The following is a 23052-nucleotide window of genomic DNA, read 5'->3' as shown; positions in this document are numbered from 1 at the left end:
AAATGCTGAGCAGTCTGAAGACAAAAAGACCTAATGCAATTTTTTATGTCAATGAGTCGCTGTCCACCTTCCCACAGAGGTAACAAAAGTGCTTTGGTAAAAGTTGCCAAAAAAGGCAACCAGTCTCTTCTCTATTTCCTGCATCAGTGTATGTGAAGGCAGGAGCAGGAGCATACGGCATGGCAGATAACAGACAACCATCCCTAATGACTCTCCAGACAGGGACTGGTCTGCTGAGTCCCCTCCTATCTTCAACAAAACAGCAACTCAAAGCATGAAATATTGTTTTTTCCACAAACCTGCATCTTGAAGTGTCCTAAACAAATAATCCACTCTATCAAAAGGTTTTTCTTGATCTAACCAAAAAATCCAGCTTTTGAAGATGGAATTTTGACTTTAGATCACAGATTTAGACAGATCCAATTTGGCTCCAGTCATTTCCCAGCTCGTGACATTTGGATCCATTCACAGCAGCTTATTTTAGATTTACAATCTGTCTTCCTTATCTAAAATATTTCATCCTTTCAAAACTGTACTGAAATATCCTAAATCTGTAAAAGCCATTTGAGACATTTGTAATATGCTTAAATTTATGATAAATCTTTCCTTTTTTAGTTAAATATAAAACAGTGACTGTCAGGAAGCCCTCATCTATCAGTGAGGGCTGATATAGAAGCTTAAACTGGGAACATTAAAGCAGAGGGTTTTCTGTCTTTTTATTCAGTAATGGCAGAGATAATAAAATTCTTTATTATTATTTTTTGGAGTTAAAGTGAAAGTTAAAAAAAAAATAGGCTAAAATGGTTGCAAACAGTGGGTCTTTTTGTCTTTTGGTTTTTGACGTCAAAACACTGATGTAAACTTTAGCCTGAGCGTGATAAACGTGCCTGACACACTCACTCATGTCCCAACAAGCAAATCTAGAGTTATTTAAGCACTGTTACACAACTCCACCTAGGAAGTGTACTGGAATTTTTTTTATCACATTAAAATACCCCATTAAAATTTTTTAAAGACGTATGAAGAAAGTTTTTAAATTTCATATGATGAGTTTTCACCTGCTTTCTTGAATTTTTTGTTATTTCTCAAAGATGAGGCAATTTTTAGTCCTGTGTCATGGTGCTGTCGGTCATTGCTCTATTTTAATAGTAGATAGTCTGTATATAACAATGGACATGTCAATTCCGTTAAATTTTATCTATAGAGCAAAAATCACAACAACATTTACCTTAAAGCGCAGTTGTTTTGATGATCTGGGAATGATGGCTGCTCATGTATGAATCTGACTGAGAAATCAAGAGACACTTAATGCTCACAGAGCAGTGACTTGTTACTCCTCTCATCCATCGCATGCAATGCAGCGAAGCGTGTTCGGACCACCACTCAATAAATGCATGGAAAACCCCACTAGGGTTTAAATACCTGGGACTCTTCAACAGTTGGTTTTTAGAACTGAGAAAGCCTCTGGGATGAGAGGTGAAAGTGCTTCACAAACCTTAAACAAGGCTAGTTGCTTACTTACTTACTTAGACTATCATGTCCTGGATATTCATCAAACCTACACAGGCATTCGGGTGAACGTTTGATGGAGTACTGCTGTGTGATCGAGTGAAAGTGCTTTTAATACCTAAAATGAATATAGAGGTACTTTATAATTGCCAGTCTATTTATCCTTTACTTATGACTCTTCTGTGCAGATGCTTCAAGCTGTTGCTTCACCGCCGACAACCTGTACAACTCCACTATTGCATCATAATGACGTATGTGTTGTATGCAATACGAAAGTTCCCTGATGCGGGGATTTAAAAACCCTGCCAGACAGCACAGTCGGGCAGAACAACACTGACAGAACAACAGTGAACACAGCACATTGAAACAGCTTCTGATCTACAAATTTCAACAGGTAAGCTCACTTACAATGTTCGTTTGGTTTTTTGACAGTGTTCATCTTGAGCAAAGAAGATCCTTGCTTTGTAACAGTAGAGAGCAATTTTTTAAAAATGCTATAAAAATGTAAATAGTAACAGAAACAAAATAAAGAAAGTATAAGATGAGTAGAAGTTCTGCTGAAAATCCAGCTGTGAGGATAATACAAATTATTTTCTGTGCTTTAGCAGATCTTAACTCAGTAAAAGATGGACTTCGAAATGAGCTACATGGCTGAGGAATGGAGCCTCAAGATGCCCAAGGGACTGGACTTGGAAGTTTCCCATCATCCAGTGACAATGAAGAGTGTGGTCAACCTCATCATTGCCATGGAGAGGTTAAAGACCAGCAAGTCAGAGCCAGTGCTGAGCACAGACTTCCAGGATGAAAACCTGCTTTCCATCATGCTGGAGAGCATTGTGGAAGGTAATCACAAGTTTAATACTGGAAAAACTCATAATGAGCCATTATCTCTTCTATAAAATATGAATTAGGTTTAGCTATTTTGAATTCTCTTTAGATTAATACACAAATAGTGTATCTTTCCATTTTACCATCCTAGTCATAAGTAGACAGAAATCTAGTTTAACACCATATTCAACCATGCATGTCTGTTTTTGTCCCAGAGCATAGTGTGATCGAGAGGACAGGTGCACCACCTCAGTTCACCAGCAGGGATGAGATTGAGTGCACTGTGACTGACAGCCAAAAGAGGAGCTTGGTTCTGGTCCAAAGCAGCATGGAGCTCCATGCAGTGATGCTGCAGGGAGGCAGTGATGACCGCAAAGGTAACTACATGTGACACTTAGACGTTTAAATAGTTGAAAATCATTAAAAATATTCAATCATCATCCGTGTTGTTAGAAACATGAAGTAGAAAAGAACTAAAATGCCATAAAGTAGAAAGGATAGGTAACTTGAATTTATTAAATTGATTCAATTGTGCCTCTAACATTTTCCTGCTTACGTACGCTGCCATGATTTATTAAAATGACCCTGTATCCATCACTCTCTCCACAGTGCACCTGAACATGTCGACCTACGCGCACCCTACACCCATCGCTGAGACCAGGCCTGTCGCTCTGGGCATCAAAGGCACAAACCTCTATCTGTCTTGTCACGAGGATGACGACAAGCCAACCCTCCACCTGGAGGTAAACTTCTTTCAGGACTCTCACATGAAAAGCACACCATTTGTTATAATCTATAAGACACTGCACACATATAGGTGAATTAATATTTGATATCAGGCCTAATTTTGTTGACTGAAACTCTCTGACATGGATGTTTGCTCTTCTCAGGAGGTGACGGATAAAAACAGTCTGACAAGGATAAGCGCTGAAAGCGACATGGTGCGATTTCTCTTCTATAAACGCGACACTGGGCTCAGCATCAGCTCTCTCATGTCTGTCCGCTGCCCCAACTGGTACATCAGCACAGCGCAGGACGACGACCAGGTGGTGGAAGTGTGTCAGGAGACCGCCCCACGCTACAGAAGCTTCAACATCCAGCGCCAGAGTTAAAACCCATTAAGGATTCCCAAGATGAATTTTGGAGCTCTATTTGCGCTCCAGTTTGACCTTCTTAAAGTATGTGCTAGGTACATAAATTGGAATGATTAATGATGTAAAGTTACATCACAAGGTAGCATCATTGTGCTCTCTGAGCATCTGGTGTGTAGTTATTAATCAATAATTTAACATACTGTTGATGCTTTTATATATGTATTTATTCATCTATTTATGCTATTGCAAGATGTTAATTATTTGTTTGGTTGTTTGTTTTTACAAACAAGTATTTAAATGATCTAACAATCTGAAATAAATTTTTTATTCCCAATTTATATTTGTGGCTGATATATTCTTTAAATATCTGGTAATCCACTCAAATAGGGATAAATAACAGACAATAACAGTCTCTCACCACAACATACAGCAAAGTTCACAAAATGTTATTTGTGAAAATAGTCAGAAATCAACCACTGTTCCTCAGCTCCGTGCAACGCGGTGTTCTGTAATAAACCCCGAGTCAGAATAGAGCCGATGACACCGACAGGCTACACACTGATCAGTACAGCCGGTTCTGTGATTGGCAACTAAACAGACATTAACCATCATAACCCTGATCACTTTCTGCCCAACTTATTGGACAGGCAGATCACTTTATCTATCAGACTCTGCTGATCCAAGCACAGATACCTTGTGCAATAAATCTTTACAATGCAAGATTTCTGTTCTGATATGAGTTTATTTAAACTCTGCCCAATCCAACACATTGTGTGCACATTAAGCCACTTTATTGCAGTGTCTCCTACACGTTTCACTCTGTTACGGTGAGAAATTTGTTGGGTTTCTGACATTTATTTTATATATTTAGTAAACTACTTTTATTTTCTTATTTTTCTTAATCCAATTCATTGAGTCATCTGGCTAAACTCACTGGAGTTACTTACTAGAGCCATTTAATGGTATTTTATTCAGTTTTTGCTTTGATATTTTGCTTACTGAGCTCCTTCAATTTTACTATATATCCTGTATTTAATTAAGCATTTTTTTCCTGTTCTGAGATTTTTTTTTTCTATGTAGTCTACCTTAATAATTTATCTTATCATGTATGATCTTAGCCTACCTTCTTCTTCCTGTTCATTTTACTAGCGATGGGCAAACAATTCAATGGTACATTGTCGCCACCAAGTGGCAGAGTGGACTAAAAGCATTCTTACCAAACAAATTAGTCTGTCTAAATCAGTGTATCTTAGTTTTTGTTTGTTTGGTGCCTGGACTTAACTGCTAATTGTCTACAATTGATTATGTATGACTTTGACTTATAAGGGATACAACGTCTTCCCAGACGCCATTATGTTGTCCTGCCTTTAATTTTTTAAATTTGGATCACTAAGTAATTTAAAATAAAACCTATGTTTCCAAAAAAAACCTCTCATTTCAGTCTCCACTTTAATGAGCTGTATCGTACCTTCTTATCTATGTCGTCTACGGTGATATTTTGAAGAGTTTTTATACAAAGTTTGGTCATATAATAAAGCACAGCTGACACATCATGTCCAGGAAATGGTGCGCCTGCCTTTCATTCATTTGCACAGATGATTTCTGCTCTAATCAGCGCAGGAGTTTTGCGCAAGTGTGTTGTTTTCCCCCGAAATTTCAAATCATCCAATCAGAGAAAGGAGGCGTTAACTCCCGGCAATTTCGAAAGCGGATGCGCGAGCGCAGTTATTATGGGCGACGTTAACGTGTTTGAAACACGTTTGTTTAGCTGATTTCTACAAACTTATACGACGAAAACAATTTCTATTAGAAATGGAAGAAGGGGAATCCGAGCCAGTGCTTTCCAGAAAAGGTTAGCGAGTTTATTAAGTTCCATAAAAGCTAGCAAAGTTTAAACGGTTAACAAGACGTTATGGCTGCGACTTCGGAAACGTTAACTTACAGTACAGTTAGTATTAGCAATTCAGGGTGGAAGAAGACGGATAGAGTTAAGTGGGTGGTAACACTAAAAAGTGACTTTTATCCGCAGCTGAGGTGCCTTTTGAGTATTTTAACCGACCTTCCTAATGGCGGTCTGTCCATGCAGGAGTCTGCTTTGTTTGTTTTGTTTAACACGTACAATTCATATTCATGCTTTCATAGCATTGTCCCGGTCAATTCCCTCATTGTATCAACAACAAATTACGAACTACATATTCTTTTACAATGTATAAATAACTGGTCTGACATTAATAAATAGAAGATTGATTCTTAAATAAAGTTTGAGATCCTGGATAGTGTAACAGCCAAAATGATTTAATGCATGACTGTGAAAATGGCAAGGAAACTCTGGACCTGTTGGAATTTATTATATAACCAATTTATAACCATACAATCACCCTGTTCTCACTTCTGTATGTGTAACAAGCACAAAACGTGCTATTGCTATCTTTCCTGTATTCAAAACAGTGGTCGAAGACGTACATGTGTGGGACTCACAATGATTTCCCTCACTCGCTGAAATGGCATCTTAGGCACCTTTATAATCTTATTATGACCCACAATCCCACTTTTGATTTGTTTTATTCTCAGTTAGCTCAGAATAAGTGGATTGGAACATTTTTATTGTTTCATTTTCACGCATTGTGGGTACTTGTTCTTGCAGGAGCAAAGACAGGGAGCGCCACATGTAATGTACTCACATTAATAAAGCACATTTCTAGTCTTACTGACCACTCAAAGAGGTTCTAAGTCCCACTTTAATTCTACATTCATACACCACTTATCTGTACACTTTCAAGCACTTTAACATCCACAGCAAATTTAGAATCACCAATTAACCTAACATGAATGTCTTTTAGCCAGAGCACCTAGAGAAAATAAAGAGGACTGAGGACCAACTGCTTGTTCTGAGTGTTTACATCTCTATAAACCTATGACCTCTGTTCTGTATGTGAACCACATATAGTTATACTAGATAAGATGAGAGAGATAAGATAAGATAAAACATTATCAATCCCTCGGGTGGGTTCCTCTGGGAAATTCGGTTTCCAAAAGCACAGCACCGACAGAAGTTACAGTTACAGAATATTATATATATATATATATATATATATATATATATGTATATAAACACACACACACATATATAAATAAGATATACGAAGGGGATAAATAGGAATAAAAATACAAGTGAATTGCACATTTCAAGTATTGAGGTCTATTGCACCGTTGACTATTAACAAAAGTATTGCACAAAAGGTATTGCACAGTGAAGTGAAGTACTACTATGCTCCTACACTGTTTGGAGATTTTCCCATGATCCTTCAAAGACCAGCAGGTGTCAGCCTCTGCTTGAACCTGCACAAATGTGGTGGGAACACATATGTTTCGTATTACAATTTCAAGATCCCTCTTGAACTCTCTCCCTTAAAATATACACACATATATGACATGTACAATTTCAACCGTCCCCAAAACCACCATTTTCATTGATTTGACCCAGAATAGCATCAAAGTACAAAACTTTTTTTTATCACCTCCCCATTCAACTAAAATATTCCCATGTATTTGTATATATATTGTATATATTGCTATAGCGAACAGCCAAACCAAGAACAACACAAACAACAAATACATGATGTTGCTTCGTACTAATCCTTTAGAATTTTCAGTTCAGGCATTTCATGAATCTCAAGTTTGGCGTTTACATGTGAGTATAGTGAAAAATCTTTATTTGATGGTGCTTAATTCCTGTATGTTTTCTGTCACAGAGATCCGTAAGCAGAAGCTAATGGAATATCTGGCAGCAAAAGGAAAGCTGAAGCTACCTGAAGCAAGGTAAGAATAAAACTGCATGTGGAAAAAAATGTTTTATGAAATGTTGCTGGGTGTTGAAAGGAGACAGCCCATCACCAGGAATTTATTATCTGGGACTGTGCCAGGTTTAGAACTGAAGAGGCCTCTTGGATGCAGTGTTGATTTTGAGAGCTAATTTTGATTACGTTTTAGTCAAGCTGTTTTGAGTAAAACGTCATTTAGTTTTAGCCATAAATTATTTAAGTTTTAGTTGTCTAAATATAAGATTAAAGTAGACTAAATCTAAAGTTGAATCTGGTGAATAAAATATAAAGCATAAAAAGTTTCTCGTGTTTTTACTGGTGAGAGTTGCTCCACACGGTTTAAAACGAGTCTTATTGTCCTTGACATCAAATGCAAAACGTGTCTGTAAGTATGCTCTCTCTTACTTGCAGGCGTTGGCTCTTTTTTTTTTCGATGAGAAACATGAGCATGGGCACTCCAACCTGTTTGTTGAGGCAGATCAAATTGTACATGTCTAACATTGTTTGACTGATTGGATCACTTCCAAACTCATTCCACTTTTCATTTTGTTATTAAATATTATCAAGTGTCAGTACATTTCATTATAGTTTTTGTCCTTGTGTATGAGTTTTTATTTAGTTATCATTGTTTTCGCTTGCATTAGAATCAAAATCTCAAAAAAAAAAAGCCCAGTTAACCTCTTTTCAAACACCCAAGAAAATGTGAGAATGAAACACTCCCCTATGGGTATATATGGTAATCCATATAACAAATCAGACTGATTTTTTTCTGGGATTTAAATCCCCCACAAAGTCTCAAATCTTTCATATTTTTAAAGTATAAAAATAAATAAAACATCTAAGCAGTGAACATTGCATCTATCTATGTAGATATATCATAAACCTATTGACCTATATTTGCATATACTTATTTACAAATCCACATTCCATTTAATAAAACAAAAAGAGGTCCATTGGGTTCATGGATTTTATGTGCACTGACCATGAGTCAATGAAACCAAATAATTGTAATTATTTTTTGTGTTGTATGAACAGATGAATGATAAACATAGGGAGAAAATAAATTCTTACCACAGACTTTAACAAAAATAAAATCAGTTAATGATCAACTCTAAAAGGATATCTGGTCATCATTTGGAAATTGTTGAAGCTCATTTTCTGTTTTGATAAATTAAGTAACTGATGTTTCACTCTTTAGGTCAAACCTAATTGGAAACTCTGTGAGTAAGAAGCCTGTGACATCTACACAAAAGGTACAGCTTGAATGCACGAACTGTTACTCACAAATCTGACAACAAAATCTTTAAATAATTCAGTGTCAGCGAAGGAATCTGAAACAGTTTGTTGGCTGGACAGAGATGCTGTTTGGAATCAGGCTAGTGTTGATTCCCTTTTTGTTAATTCGTAGTTTTTCTTTCACAGGTTGTTGCAGGAAAAGAAAACAAAGCTCCAGTTGACGGATTCAAGCGTAATATCACAAAAGGTCAAAGCGTGACAGCTCAGGCCAGTCGAGGCCCTGAAAAGAAAGCATTTGGTGTCAGTAACAAAGGAAATGTAAACGGCAATATACTGACGGCACAGCAGAACAACAGTCGTCCAGCACAGCCAAAACATAATCGAAACCCTTCGCTCACCAGAACATACAGTGTTGTGTCCTTCAAACCTCACCTGAATGGAGCCGGCCATGTCAACAAGCAGGCAAATGCAGGAATTCAAACTTCAGGCAAAGCCCCTTTAAACACAGCTCATACAGTCAGAGTCAAATCAAAAAGCAAATTCAGCTTTGGCCCAAGTTCTGCCATATCAGGTCCAACGATGACGATCAGTACCAGGATTAGTCTTGGCCCCCTTGTCAAAACAAAAACAGGACTTACTCCTGCAGTGATCCAGTCAAGAGCCACAAAGCCAAGCCTACCACATACCTCTGTCACTGCAGCTAGTACAACTACCACAAATCAAATTGCGAAGAAGGTGCAATCCAGCAGCAAGTCAACAACGTCTGTTTCGCAGAGGTTTGCTGCAAATATTTCTTCAACTATGGGAGCTAAGAATAAAGTTCAGGGTCAAAACAAACTTAACTCTAAACCTGTTCTAGGTAGTCATTCTCAGCCATCTAAAAGTCAGTTATCAAGTGGACTGAAAACAACATACACATCTCTCAAGTGCACGGTTGCGTCTTTTAAGCCAGAGGTAAGAGTAGCAGCAAAAAAATCAACTGGTCAGCCTGCAAACAAGTCCACAAAGCCAAGAACTGAACCTAAAGGGGAGAAGAGCCAGCCATGCAAAGCTGCCTTCCAAGCATTCTCGAGGCCAGCTACCACATGCAACTCTCGACCTGTCGGTGAGCCTGCTGTGACTGATACAGGAAGGAAAACCAAGATAACTAAAGAGACAGCTGGCAAGACAGAAAATCGTGCTTCAAATGCTCCTCCGCTCAAATCTGGTGTAAAAAGTAGAGTCGCTCCACTTATTTCACAGACAGTCCCGCCACCTTCCAGGACCGTCCGTCTCACAGGCCAAGCCACAAACACGAAGACCCCAAAAGTCCAGAGTAAGGTCTTTCCTCAGACTGAGGGAAAGAAACTGACTGCTGCCCAGGTGGAAAGAATGTAAGTAGAACAGTACAGGTAACTGTACTACAAAATTGTGACATGGTACAGTTTGCTAGATTTCCAATGTAGTTCACAGTGGGATTAAGTTTGCCTTGTGACTTCGGCCCCAGTGACCTCAGTTCTTTCTGTATGTGATGAACACCAAAAGTTATCTGTAGGACGAGATAACTTTTCAGTATTAGTGACTGACTTTATTTGGCTTAAGCAGATCCAAATATAAAAACTATTATCTCGATCGATCACGGATCGATTTCTAGGTCAGTTTGTCACTGTAGACATTCCAAGCTCTGTTTTCATAGTTACATGTAATATTGCTCATTAATAACTCATCTCATTTTGACATAAAGGAAAAAACTGCAGGAATGGCGGGAGTCCAAAGGCATTACCTACAAACGTCCTCCAATGCAAGGCAAACCTCAGGTCAGGCGCACGGTCTCAGTGCCTCAGCCTTTCTGGGCCTCCATGACTGAAGAAGATGAGGCCTACTCCCTCATCTGTGCTGTAGATAGATCCCTGGCTGACTGCCTCAAGTTACTGAGAGAGGTGTGTGTGTTGTATTTGATTTGATTCAGTGTCACTTTTCATTTAACTGCTCACCTGAAGTTGTGTAGTAAACACAGAGAACAGACTTGAAAGTTTGTCGTCTCGGTGTAGTCATTAGATAAAGTAAGAAAAATGCATTTGATACAGAAAATATTGTCTCACCTTGTTTGAAAGCAGATGTGCTTTTACCTGGTAAAACTTACAAGAAGAATATAACAGGACATCAGAGAATTTCAACCCCTACATTTAACTTTTTCTCACACCGGGTTAGTCATTACGTAATGGTAGTGTAAAAAAGTTATGACTAAAGATAAACATAAAATAAACTCTTTGGAGTATCCTGCCAGTTACTTGAGAACACGTTTCACACCTGCAGGGTTGCCGAGACCAGGTGAAGGAGGTTCTCTCCCGCCTGCCTGCTGTTTCCCAGAAATTTGCGAAATATTGGATCTGTCAAGTCCGCCTCATGGAGCAAGAAGGAAACTTCGATGTCCTACCCATGTTCGAAGAGGCTGTTCGTCTTGTGTTGGAGGTAAGGCAACAGTGATATTCAGACTCTCAAGGTCTTTTATGTATTAAAAAAGCATCTTCCTCTTCCATCTGTAGTCTTGTGCACACCTACATAAACAAAACAGGGCTCACTCAGAGAAAACGAAATTTTATAATATAACAGAGGCCAAAAATAGCATAGCAAATCTTAACTTAAATGACTCTGTTGTTGATGCATCAGTGTGGGGTTTTCAGCATTTTTGGGGGGTGGGTGGGGAGGGGGGTTATGTCATGCATCCTGTTTGTCTTTAGTGCAGTATTCCAGATAACTCAGAGGCCAGAATTAAGTGAGTTCCAGTATCACTGTTCGGGGGAAAAAAAACAGGTTTTTGTTCGGCTTCTTAGCTAGGTAGAGCAGTTCAAAAACAACACTGCTGCAGCATGTTCATGGATAGAGGCTGATCAGTGGTCTGCGTAGCTTATTTAGCGAGTCACAAATACACATTCCAACTAGTAGCTTGGAAATTCTGACTGCATTTGGAAAACTGTCTTTCTCTTTAATCAAGTTTTCCTTTTATAGAAACGTTTGTATATGTTAGTCACTTTTCATTTTTAATTGGTCTAGCATGAAATTGTGCCATATAAACAAATTTGAACTTGATACGCGTATAGTTAACTTTAGCTCAGAGCAGGATGTGAAGAGTTTGTCATCTCTGGGGAAAGCTTTCCAGTAATGTATAATAATCCTGTTTTCCTGTAATTGTATTTTGTTGTAGCCAGTAGATGAGCTGCGGATCGTGGTGTTTGACATTCTGAAGAAAAAGGACGAGATCCAAGGTAACTCACCTTCATGACCTTGGTGGGGGCAGCGGCAGCGTTAAGATTTACAATAGATAACTTTAGTTCTTAGATAAGGGGTGTCAAACTCATTTAATTCATGGGGAACATACAGCCTAATATGAAATTAAAACCGTTGCATAATAATATACGTTTCCTTCCTTTTAAACAAAAATACGACCATGAATGTTATTTAAAATATGCACATTTAATAAGATGCACATTTTTAGAGTATATGATTACCAGTCTGAGGTACTGGTATGGTATCCAAAGCCTGGGTATTGTCTTTGTCATTGGAAGTGTAAATGTGCAGCTACTAAATGCACACATTTTCTACATCAAATCAAGTCCTGTTAATTCTTGCAGGATATTTTCCCCAATTAAATTTAGTAAAACCCACATTTTCATGTTGTTTTCAGCTAAAGAACAGGACAAAGAAGTCGAACATATTCCAACACCTGAAAACACTCCAGACTGTGGCAGCAATCCACTGATGACCCCCAAACCTGTCAGAGCGCTCATTTATGGGGAGAGAGGAGAGTCGTCTGTGGTCAAGTACAAGATCACGGCAACCCCTGGGTATGTTCGAGTCATCGTGTCATTTTCTCCATGTTACTGTTCTCTGATGTATTTGTTTGGTCGCTCAAAATTTTTTAGCATTAGTTCAGCTCTAATCTGTTTGATGACAGAGCCCATGAGTTGTAAGCTACTGAGGTTATGAGCCATCGACTTTTCATGATAACAACGCCAACGGCTCGTTTCCTTTTTTGCATTCACGCGGAAATAAAAGCATTGCATAGTTAATAATGGGGGGGATTTCTGAATCAGTTTGCAAAGAGCATGAAGAGAAGAACAAAATGTGGGGAAAATGGGACATTGTCAGTCAATCCCATTTAATAATCTCAAGGCACACTCTAGATTATGTGTGCCAAGTTTACTGTGTTCTGTAGATACTGTGAGTAATGTAAATCTATATAAAGAGTGTTTGTCGTGCTCCTTTGAACACTGTCCCGCAGACAACTTTTAAGAGATCACTCACTAAAATCACTGCTGGATGCACAGTTTGAGAAAGGCTAAGTTGTTGTGTTGCTTTGTCATTTGAGTGTAAATATTGAAATGAGCTACACCCAGGCTCTGTGCCCTCAGCTAGAAAAGCTGCTTTGCTCCTTCCGTGTGTCTCTGGCAATAAGATATTTCCTCGTTGTTTTTTATTCGCGTAGGGAAGCACGCTTCACAATACTGAGCTGTTCTCTTCACATAAATTAAATCCAGTTTTCTTAGTCATCCGTTCGTTGACCGTGGGTTGTCTCCCATGACTTACCGGAGTCTTTCAGTCCTGCTCTGACACATTGAAATGACATGTTTGAACCATTCAAACCGTCCTGTGTTTTTGTTTGTTGTTTTTTTATTCTCGACCCGTTTTTGCAGCTAAGTAACTTCTTCATGCAAGATATAGATTTGTTCTTATGGTCCTTATGCTATTATTTTATTTCTTCAAACAATACAGTGTACACAGTGATGTAAAATTAGCTTTTAAAACCTGTGTATGTTGCGTGTATGGTGCTGCGGTAATCCGTGCATATATTTAGAACTAAACAACAGTATTTATCAAAAGAGGTCCAAAAGCAAACACTCCACTAAAACAGGGTCAGATAATTCTTTAAGTGATGTTGATATTATAATAATGATACTGTTAATTTGTGTTCAGGCTGCTGTAGAAACACATGTTAAACACAGTAAGCTGTAATGTTAGAACCTTTTTCACTGATCTGTGTGCTTTATTTGGTTTCACCTTTTTCCTTATTCTGTTTGAAGTATGCTTTTTGTTTTAATCACAAGTCAGAAGCAATAAGAAAGAAAAAATATGCACAATGAGAATCATATCCAAGCAGCTTAACAAAGAAATGATGAGTTATTTACAGTTTTTACAGCAAGATGTTTTTTTTTTCCTGTGGATTATAATTAATTATGTTTTATCTTCACTTAGTGGCCCTCCAAGTCAACAGAGAGAGTCAGTAAAGGTCAACGGTCAGGAGATTCGCTTCTTCACCCCGGTTAGGCGGTCAGTGCGAATCGAGAGAGCCTCGCTCCGATACCCCTCTCCCCTTCAGGACCACGACCTGTGCGTTAACTCGTACAATGACCTGCTCTGTGAGGACGAGAAAGAAAGAAGTGAAGAGCAAACGGATTGGGAACCCAGCCCGTCTGAAAGTGGTGCACCAGTGTACGTTTACAGAGAAAACGAGGCGCTCAAAGACAAAGTGGTTGTCCAGCTAGTCTGTGACGACGATGATTAGCTTCAGTGGTTTATCAATATTACACCATTTGTTACTTTTAATGTGGAAGGGAGGGTGAAAAAAAATTTAGTCTGCATGCTTCGATGCTTTCACCCTTCTGTGATTTGAGAATATGAGTTTCCTTGTAAATATATTGGCTGATATTTTGGGGAGATTGTTGTTTTTTTTCATAATTTGGTGTTTGACACTTCCTCATGGAAAACCTGTTGTGTTTATTTGGCTGCTCTGCACACTGTTTATTCACATACACGCCCTCCTGTTCATATACGCAGCACACTTCTCACTACCTAAGTACACATTCTCTTGATGCCGTTTCTTTTCAGTTATGACCTCCTCTTGTCTCTCATTCCTTTTAGTTACGCCTGTGACTCAATGACATGACACATTTGACCTTTTCAAACACTCAGTTTTCTTTTTTTTCCTTTTTGGATATTTTTAATATTTCAAGTATTTGATATACTCCCTTATGGAGAAGATGTTGAGCTTATTGTCCTGACTTTGTTATTTTTTTATTTTCAAAGAATGCAATGTAAATAGTAATGTAAAATAAATATTTTCCCTTTAAAGCCTATAAATCTGTATGTGTATATATTGCATGTATAGTTTTGCAGCACTTCTTGCATAACTTGGGGACTAAAATAAACAGCGATGGATCAAAAACTGCTGTGGCTGTTGGAGCTGGAAGTATAGAACTAAGTTGCTCTGCACAGCAGGTCTGCATCATAAATATGTACAAATATGGTATTAATACGGAATAACAGAAACTGAGAACGTGTTTTGCCACATTTTCTCAATTTAAATGAATAAAAATACAAGTGGAAAGCCTTTACTGAAAGTCTGGGTGACTCATATTCAGGTATTGGGTGTGAGAACAACTTTAAAATTGCTATTTAAGAAACATCAGTCAAAAAAAGAATAAGATTTGCAGACTACATTCAATAAGAAATGAATTAAATTTAGTTTACGCCTGTTTGATACTCAGTCGGACCCTCTTTTGTCTTCAGAACGTCCTTAATTCTTCGTGGCATCGATTTAGCATTCCTCCAAAATTTCATTCATATTTACTGGCAGCACAGAGGTGGTTTCTTGGCTCAGACTTTTTTCTCTGTGTGTAATTCTAAACAACAGCTCAGTGTTTAATAATGTTTGGAATAAAATGAGATAACCTTATCAATACAGTGCTAATGACTTTCCGGTGTTTATAAAAGAACTCATTGTGCTCCTAAGTGAGTAATGCTCACTAAACCTATTCCCACGTTCAATTCAACTATATTTTTGTAATATCAAACTGAATTTTAAAACCTCACAGTTTGCAAACCAGCCACTAAGAGTTCAAGAGTTAAGTCAATGTTACATACCGTCTGCACAACAAGCTGTTGATGCCTTAGAAATGTGCAGATATAGAAAAACCCTCATTTGGTGCCACATAAAGGAACTTGTGTGATTTTTTTATAGTTTGCACGTAGTCTTTGCTCCCTGTGAGTAGGCTACACCCACAGTGGAACTGACTCACTGCTTGCGCTTTCTGTTTAAAGTAGTAGTAGTAGTAGTAAAAATATTCATACTCAGTGCTTGTTGTTAATGAGTGAGGGGAACTAGTGAGCCAAAGGAACTTCTGTGGTTACACATCATTGATAGTATTAAAATGTCTGTAGTGATTCACTTCAGTGCTCTTCAACTGGAAATCCTTGGCTCAAATGGACCTGTAGCAGTAAAACACCAGGACAAAAGTATAAAGTGTAAAGGTCTTTTGAAAATCAAATCCCCTCAAAAATGTATAAGTACTTTGAAAAAGTGCTTCCCCCCATTTCTTTACATTTTTCTTCCAAAGAACCAGAATTTCTTGTGAATTTTTCTTTAAAGTAGTGTTAAGCAATAGTTTTTATTTATTTATTTTTAAAGTTTTGGACATTGGTTCTTTTTTTCTAGCAAATGAATCGTGTGCTGTTCACTGAAGCCTCATCAAAAAAGGGTCTCTGTGGAAGTTTGGCTCTGAAGAAAGCAATCTTTAAACAGAAAAGAGAAAAGACTAAAGTATGACAGATCATGCAAGAGGTGGATTAAAGATGAGCGTAATCAGGTGTCATGGAGTGATGAATTTGTGGTTCAAATCATCTTCAATCTTTACAGAGGAGTTCAGAACAGAGGTATGACAGGGGGTGTCCACAGCCATCTGTAAAGCATGATGGAGGCTCTGTCATGGTTTAGTGCTTTTTAACCGTTGGTGTTTGGGATCTTGTTAAACTTGACACCATGACAACAATCCCAAACAAACTGCCAGGGTGGTAGAGCTAAATAGAAAGAGACACAGTGGAGCAGTACTCGTCATGGATTGGCCTCCCCAGACCTCAACATTACCGAAGTGAGATCATGGTGGCGTGGAAAGGCACAAAAGTCAGCCAGAGAAAAGCTTTTAATGTTCTTTGAGAACCCCAAAGAACTCCTCAAATAAATTAGCAAACTTAGCTAAATACTTTTAACTTTAACTTAATATATATAATTAATATATATTTTCAAGGTCACGAGCTTCTTCTTACAAGTTTCCCATATCTGGAAGCACAACAGTCATGCTCGACACAGAAAGGGCGATTTGCCATTTTGGCCAGTAGAGGGAGTGCTTCTTCTTGGATCATTTCAAATTGTTAAACGCGTTTTTGTGTTTGTTTTAAACGAGCATTTTGCATCAGAAGGAATTCGTTACATCCTAAACATCGGTCTTCTCCCCTTTTAAAATCACCATCCATGTCACCTGTTCTGGGTTTTCTGAATCTTCACATCTATCTTGAACTTATTTGAGATTACAATAAGGATGGGTACACTGAAATCAGTAAATTGCACTGTAAATTCAAGCTGAGGTAGGTGTATATATATATATATATATATATATATATATATATATATATATATATATTATTATTATTATTATTATTAGTATTAGTTATTAAAACACCGTGGTCAGGTCGCCAGTCTAGAATGACAGAAGCGATAAACCCACGTCCAGCACTCCCACGTCACAAGCTTGCGCAATGACCACAGATTACTCGCCTCCTATTTAAGTCTCCTTTCCGGCACCGCGGGCTAAAGTTACAAACTGCGCTTCTACTTCAGACATCATCACAGCCGGTAAGTCACAGGTGCTTTAATTTGTGCATGCGCAACAGCGTTCTTTAGCTGTTCTCAGTTCTCAGTACTGTTCTCAGTAAAGTGGTTTAAAAATAACGCAGGCTGCACTGCACTCTCCGACAGCGGTGTGAAAGCAGCCTGCAGCAGTCGCTGCAAAAACTATCTGAAGGTTTATTTGTCATGCGCTCCCGATTTTCTCCGTGAAATAGCTGTTGTTTACACAGGGCTTCATAACTCAAGACTCCAACTTGGTAATAGTTCAATAAAAGCTAAAATCTGTTATATTAGCTACTCAGACTCCAGAAGTAGCTGAATAAGTAGATAAATATTACACTAAACGTATTATTATTATTATTATTATTATTATTATTTAAGAGTGCTATTATGTGTTTTTGCAAAATTCAAACGAACAATATGCTGAAATGTCCCCCCTGCATCATATTTTATTTTGCTCTTTATGTTTGTTTCATTCTCCATAAGAAATTTATTCAAGAAAGGACTTTTTTTAATCTCTTATCCTCTAATTTTAAAGATGGATATATCAGTAATCACAGAAATAAATCACAAGCTGGAAACCTTCAAAGCTGCAAGGAACTTAAGATCATTTCCAGAAAGCATTCATGAACTAGGAACAAACATTTAATCCTATTAAGTCAAATTACTGAACAAGGAGTCCAGTCTGTGTACCTTCTATTGTTTAAGATCTCTGCTGGTCTTAACGTTCTCCTCCTCGTGCCAGAACCCCTCTGAGCTGACAGGATGAATTCACGTGTTCTGAAGATTAAAGATGGGAAGTTTGTGAAAGTCCAGAAATTTTACGATGGACTCAAGCTGTGTGCTGTTGACTCCCAAACAAGTAAGAATTTTAACAGCAAAATCATTCAGATTTTTCTAAGTGGCAATCCAAAAACAGGAAACAGCATTGTTTACACTGATAGCTTTATATGTGCACTGATTTATTGCATGAAATGGGTTATTGTGTCACTAATAAAGAAGTAAAGTTAATGTTATTTTGTTTGGTTTTTTTAGATGATCATACGGTCTACATAGAGAAACACCGCTCATACAACTGGATAGCTTTTAAATTCAATCTGAAGCGTGACAATATGGTGAAAGACTATTTCCTAAAGGGGGACAAACACTCCCTTGAGGTAAATAGAACAATGCATTTTCTCTCTCTCCGTCTCCCTGTCGATCATTCAATCTAAAACTACAGATGTAGACTTGTATCAGTTACTTTTTTTTACATCTCTACGTCTGCTACATCTCTTTACAGCTGGTTCAGCTGGATCAGCTGGATAGTGACTCAGTGGAGTACTGGTTTGAGAAGCACAACCATGGAGGCAGCGAACACTACAGCCTCAAAACTGCGTGTCAACCGCAGAAATACGTCTGCATATCTCAGAAATATCTCAGCCTCAGTGACACCAAGCGGGATTTGGCTGAAGTCAAAGATGAGGCAAAGTAGATGTATGTAAGTTAGTTTACTTAGTTCTTTTATGTTCCCTTTAAAATGTTCCCAGGGTTAAAATGGTGCAGGTTCACTATATGTATCTCACATTCTTTGCAGCAGCCTTCCCTAATTATTCCTCTGTGTGCTCTTTGTCCTGCAGGCATTCACCAACAGCCTTTTGCACACATTTACTACAATCCGCTCTGTCTACAAACTGAAGAGGAAGACAGTTTATCTTTAGCTAAATCCAAGCAGAACTCTCTCTTCCTGCTGTGATTTGATAAAGTAGCTGGACTAAGTAGAGCTACAAACTGGAGATTAGTCTGGCTGGCTAATTTTGTGTTCTTGGTATAGGGAGAAAAATGCTTTGGTAGTTGGGTTGGGTGGTAAAAGCACAAAATAAAACTTTGCTCTTTTTTTCATATTGTAAACTACAGGTGGTGCAAAGGGATGAGACTACTGGCCAATCTCAAAGAAACTGTACAAACATTGTCCATATGTTTTTAAAAAGAATTTATTACAAATCCCAATTCTTTAGATTTTCGTATTCATCGTTCCCCTGTGATTGCAATATACACTCTCTGTTTGTTTCGCATGCCACGCTCAGCGACAAAGGTTTGTTCTCGGCACCACAACAAACATAGTGAAGAATTCGGAAAAAGCACTACACACCACGTTTTTGTACGATATGAGTTGTTAGCCCCTAATATGATCAGACACTGTGGCGCCCGAAGTTGGTGTGAAATTTGTTTTTGTTATAAGGAAAGTTCCCAGCGACACACCTAAAATAAATTTCCTGGTCTCACACTCTGAAATGTTTGGCTTGAATAACAAAGGAAACAACTGCAGCAGAATTTATCATGATAAGAAAGGAAGGGCGGCAAAAGCATGCAGAGTGGCTGCAGTACACGAGGTTTTTTAGAGATTTGACGAACCTGGCAAAAAGTTCTTAGTTATTACTGCCGTCAGTAATATGTGGCACACCAAGGAATGTGGTCTACTGGTGGTTTGTGTTGTTGTTGGGTCTTTTTCCTTCGCTCCTGCATTTTGTCTTGAGAAGGCTATAATCATAAAAGATAAACAACTTCTGTTTTATAAGGTGGAAAATAAAGTGTAAAAACACCTCTGCTGCCATGTGTTTGCTTCTCATTTGTGTTATTTTAGAACTTTATGATCTTACCAGCTTTAAGCAGTTCTTGCCAAAGTGAGTAAAGTGCTCATTCATCTTTTTTTAATGTTTATTTATAAGATTTTAAGTTCGAAGTTACATAAAATCACACCAGACAAAGGACACAAGATTCAAAAACAATAACATTCAAGCACAGAAAAAAACAAACAGGAAAACAGGAAAGAAAAGAAAAAATACACCGATTAGCCAGTACAAATCAAAAGTTCAAAGAAATACCAGTGTCCAAAGAAGATGATCTTCTGTGTGAGGTCTGTATTTGTATAGCGCTTTACTAGTCCCTAAGGACCCCAAAGCGCTTTACACATCCAGTCATCCACCCATTCACACACTGGTGATGGCAAGCTACATTGTAGCCACAGCTGCCCTGGGGCGCACTGACAGAGGCGAGGCTGCCGGACACTGGCGCCACCAGGCCCTCTGACCACCACCAGTAGGCAACAGGTGAAGTGTCTTTCCCAAGGACACAACGACCGAGACTGTCCAAGCCGGGGCTTGAACCGGCAACCTTCCGATTACAAGGCGAACTCCCAACTCTTGAGCCATGTTAGACAGGGCAACAGAGAGTTCACCAAGTCCAGAAGATGTGGGGAACAAGACCAGGAAGGAATCAGGGTCTGGCAGAAGTGCAGTTTCACACAAAGTGCAGTCAAATGGGTTAAAGTTTATGTTGAATCCCCATTAATATGATTGAGAGAGGGCCCCAGATTTCAACAAACTTAAAATGAGTGTCAGCCAGACAATAATGAACCTCTTCAATATACAAACGTGCAACCATCTCACGTAGCCAAACCCTAAACAGTGGAGGAGATGGTGATTTCCAGGCTCTAAGAATAAGTCTTTTAAGTGCTCATTCATCTTGAGGATTATCTTACCTTCTCTCTCTCTTCATGATGAATTCTGCTTGTTCAGGTGGCTTTTCCATCCAGGCAGACTGTGTCACTGAGCATAGCACAACCTGCAGTAAGTATCTGGAAGACAAATAGAGCTCCCAAAAAATGCCTCATATTTTTTTCCATATCCAAAGAGCTGCTGGAACAGACACAAACTCTGCAATACGAATCTGGATCAACACAGTACCGCGCTGGGACCTTTATGCTTCGTTTCCTGTTTCCCTGGTTGCAGAGGTCATCCGGCTAGGTGTTTTTTTTAAAGTTAAAATGTCACACTGCCAGTAAATTGACCTTTTTTCATGGCAGCAGAGTTTCCCTTGAATGTGAAAATGTTCCTTAAATGCTCTTTGCATGCGTCAACAGTGGATATCTAGGCTAAAGAGTATTTTCTTACATTTGTGTAACTAGTAAGTACATTGTTGCAAAACTGTTGGGCGGTTGTTATTTTTGTTTGTTTTTCCACAAAAATGTCTATGGTGATTTTTTTGAGAATATTTAGTGATGTCCAGCTATAGTGAAACTTGCTTAATACTTCAATATATCCACCCAAACCCAAAAGAATGAATGCATTTCACAACGCTTACTCCTGAAGGTTAATAAACAGATATTTCTTCTTGATGGAGTCCTTTACACGGGTAGATAGGTATGAAGTTATTTATGTGTAGTGAGTGAGGTCAGATTCCAGTCGGGCCCAGTTTCCTCTCTCGTGTTGCCACTGTGCTTTTGTGTAGCTGTCAGTGGAAACTTTTTAGTCTCTTTGACATAAAAAGCATCCTAAAACAAAACATACACAATTGCATTTATTGTTAAACAAATATGAGAAAGTCAAAGTGCATAAAAAATGGCCATAAAAGAAAGGTTTACAGTTTCTATCTTTTATTGTTTTATAACCATTCAAACCTGACAATAATCCTGGACGTGTACAAAAACTTTCATACGTATTCGGACAGTGACAATGGTAAAAAGAGAGTGTGCGCTCTTTCAGCTTTAAGGTTTTACATTCCAGGACACAAACCCAGCTGGATCTCACAGGTCCTCAGATGAACCTTGGAATCACTTGGAATATTACACTGCCAAGTCAGCTCATGACGCTAAGCAGAAAGAAATGCAAAACACATGACTGAGGTTACAGGGCTCAGTTACAGTGTTTAATGTTAAAATTCTAAAATTCTCCTTCCTAATACTAACTGGAAGGTGACTGACTGTCCAAAACTCAGCAGAAAACTCTGCTGCTGTTACGGTTGGAAGGAGGACTCAAGCGCAGGACTCCGGTACTGATGCTTACAAGAAGAGTTTATTTACAAGTCACCAGGTGTATATACAAGAATGTGCAGGGGGGTGTTATATACAGCTGAGTGGGGGAAGAAGGGGTCTCCAGGGAAGTCCAAGGGAAAGCATATGTTCTTCAGAATATCCACTCACACGATCACAGGTTCACACTCCAACACTGCCACACGGGAAACACACGGGGAAAAATCCAAGAGGTTCTATAGACAGGGAGACAGGGTTAAGGACGATGCACAGAGGAAAACACTCTTCACTAAACTTGCTGTAGCTTTGACTTTACTAACGCGTGGTAGACAACGATCCAGCGACGAACAGCAGTCACCTCCTGGCTTAAATGCTGCTCCCCTTAATGAGACACCTGGGTCTCATCTCCCGAGGGCGTGGGCCAAGGGCATGAACCCACAGTGAGTTCCGCCCCGGCGAGAGAGAAGAGGAAGAGAAACAGAGAGGGCTGATCAGCGTGCAGCTGATCCGCCTGGCCGTGACAGCTGCAGGCTGCAATTAAGATAAAAAATACTTTATTCATTCCATATGTGAGAAATCCTTTTGTTATAGGGCCTGAAATGACATTATTACACCAGTAAAGGGATCTGCCTCTGTGTGGAGTTTGCATGTTCTGCTAGTGTTTGCACCTTTAATTAAAGTTTAACTAAAGCTTTTAGGATTTATTTATTTATTTATTTCCATGATTTCTTTTTTTTTTAACTCCAACTACTCATTTGTACTATGCTTTTATTTCAGAGTGCAATGATATAATAAACTGCATAATTTCCAATAAAAAAAATGATGCGATGGCAGCTGCATCCATCTATACTGTAAACATTTTATTTCAGACTTTATGATGGTGATAATAATGACTGATATTCTTTCTCTCATATAACAGTGTTGACTAAACGAAGCTAATAAACCTATTGCACAATGCCTCAGATAACACCAAGGTTTAAAGACAGAAGTCACCCTGCAGGAACCGGGCGAGACAGTGTGGAGCAACACACAGTTAAATATTACTCTTCTGAGTCTGACTCATCAAGAATTTTTTTTCTGTAGGTTGTGGTCTCTTTTGAAATTAGGACTCAACTT

At 38.6% G+C, this 23052-nt stretch overlaps 3 protein-coding genes across 5 annotated transcripts; all 3 read left to right on the top strand.

The window, feature by feature from the left end:
* Positions 1-1818: 1818 nt before the first annotated feature.
* Positions 1819-3769, top strand: LOC146697492 (interleukin-1 beta-like). Of its 2 annotated transcripts, none has more exons than XM_085476263.1 (5): positions 1819-1903; positions 2115-2352; positions 2553-2714; positions 2947-3080; positions 3228-3769. In XM_085476263.1, the coding sequence occupies exons 2-5, from the start codon at positions 2136-2138 to the stop codon at positions 3447-3449; spliced, it is 735 nt and encodes a 244-aa protein (XP_085332389.1). In that variant the 5' UTR covers positions 1819-1903; positions 2115-2135; the 3' UTR covers positions 3450-3769. The 2 variants fall into 2 exon arrangements, with proteins under 2 accessions (XP_085332389.1, XP_085332390.1); XM_085476264.1 differs by having other exon boundaries at positions 1820-1903; positions 2118-2352.
* A 1338-nt stretch (positions 3770-5107) lies between these two features.
* ckap2l (cytoskeleton associated protein 2-like) lies at positions 5108-14596 on the top strand. The gene is made up of 9 exons (XM_085476262.1): positions 5108-5283; positions 7184-7250; positions 8451-8505; positions 8675-9861; positions 10212-10407; positions 10784-10939; positions 11673-11733; positions 12153-12312; positions 13721-14596. The coding sequence occupies exons 1-9, from the start codon at positions 5244-5246 to the stop codon at positions 14028-14030; spliced, it is 2232 nt and encodes a 743-aa protein (XP_085332388.1). The 5' UTR covers positions 5108-5243; the 3' UTR covers positions 14031-14596.
* A 2472-nt stretch (positions 14597-17068) lies between these two features.
* On the top strand, positions 17069-19729 carry LOC146697490 (uncharacterized). 2 transcript variants are annotated; one of them, XM_085476269.1, is made up of 5 exons: positions 17069-17153; positions 17893-18009; positions 18183-18304; positions 18430-18623; positions 18767-19729. In XM_085476269.1, the coding sequence occupies exons 2-4, from the start codon at positions 17913-17915 to the stop codon at positions 18619-18621; spliced, it is 411 nt and encodes a 136-aa protein (XP_085332395.1). In that variant the 5' UTR covers positions 17069-17153; positions 17893-17912; the 3' UTR covers positions 18622-18623; positions 18767-19729. The 2 variants fall into 2 exon arrangements, with proteins under 2 accessions (XP_085332395.1, XP_085332394.1); XM_085476268.1 differs by having other exon boundaries at positions 18430-18627.
* The last annotated feature ends 3323 nt before the right edge of the window (positions 19730-23052 follow it).

Source organism: Copadichromis virginalis, linkage group LG12, assembly GCF_057382275.1.
Source record: "Copadichromis virginalis isolate Kocher_CV1m ecotype Utaka linkage group LG12, C_Virginalis_male_GT1.1, whole genome shotgun sequence".
NCBI classification, from domain to species: domain Eukaryota; kingdom Metazoa; phylum Chordata; class Actinopteri; order Cichliformes; family Cichlidae; genus Copadichromis; species Copadichromis virginalis.
Note: the sequence above shows the minus strand (reverse complement) of the source record. Positions and strands in the feature narration are given on the sequence as shown.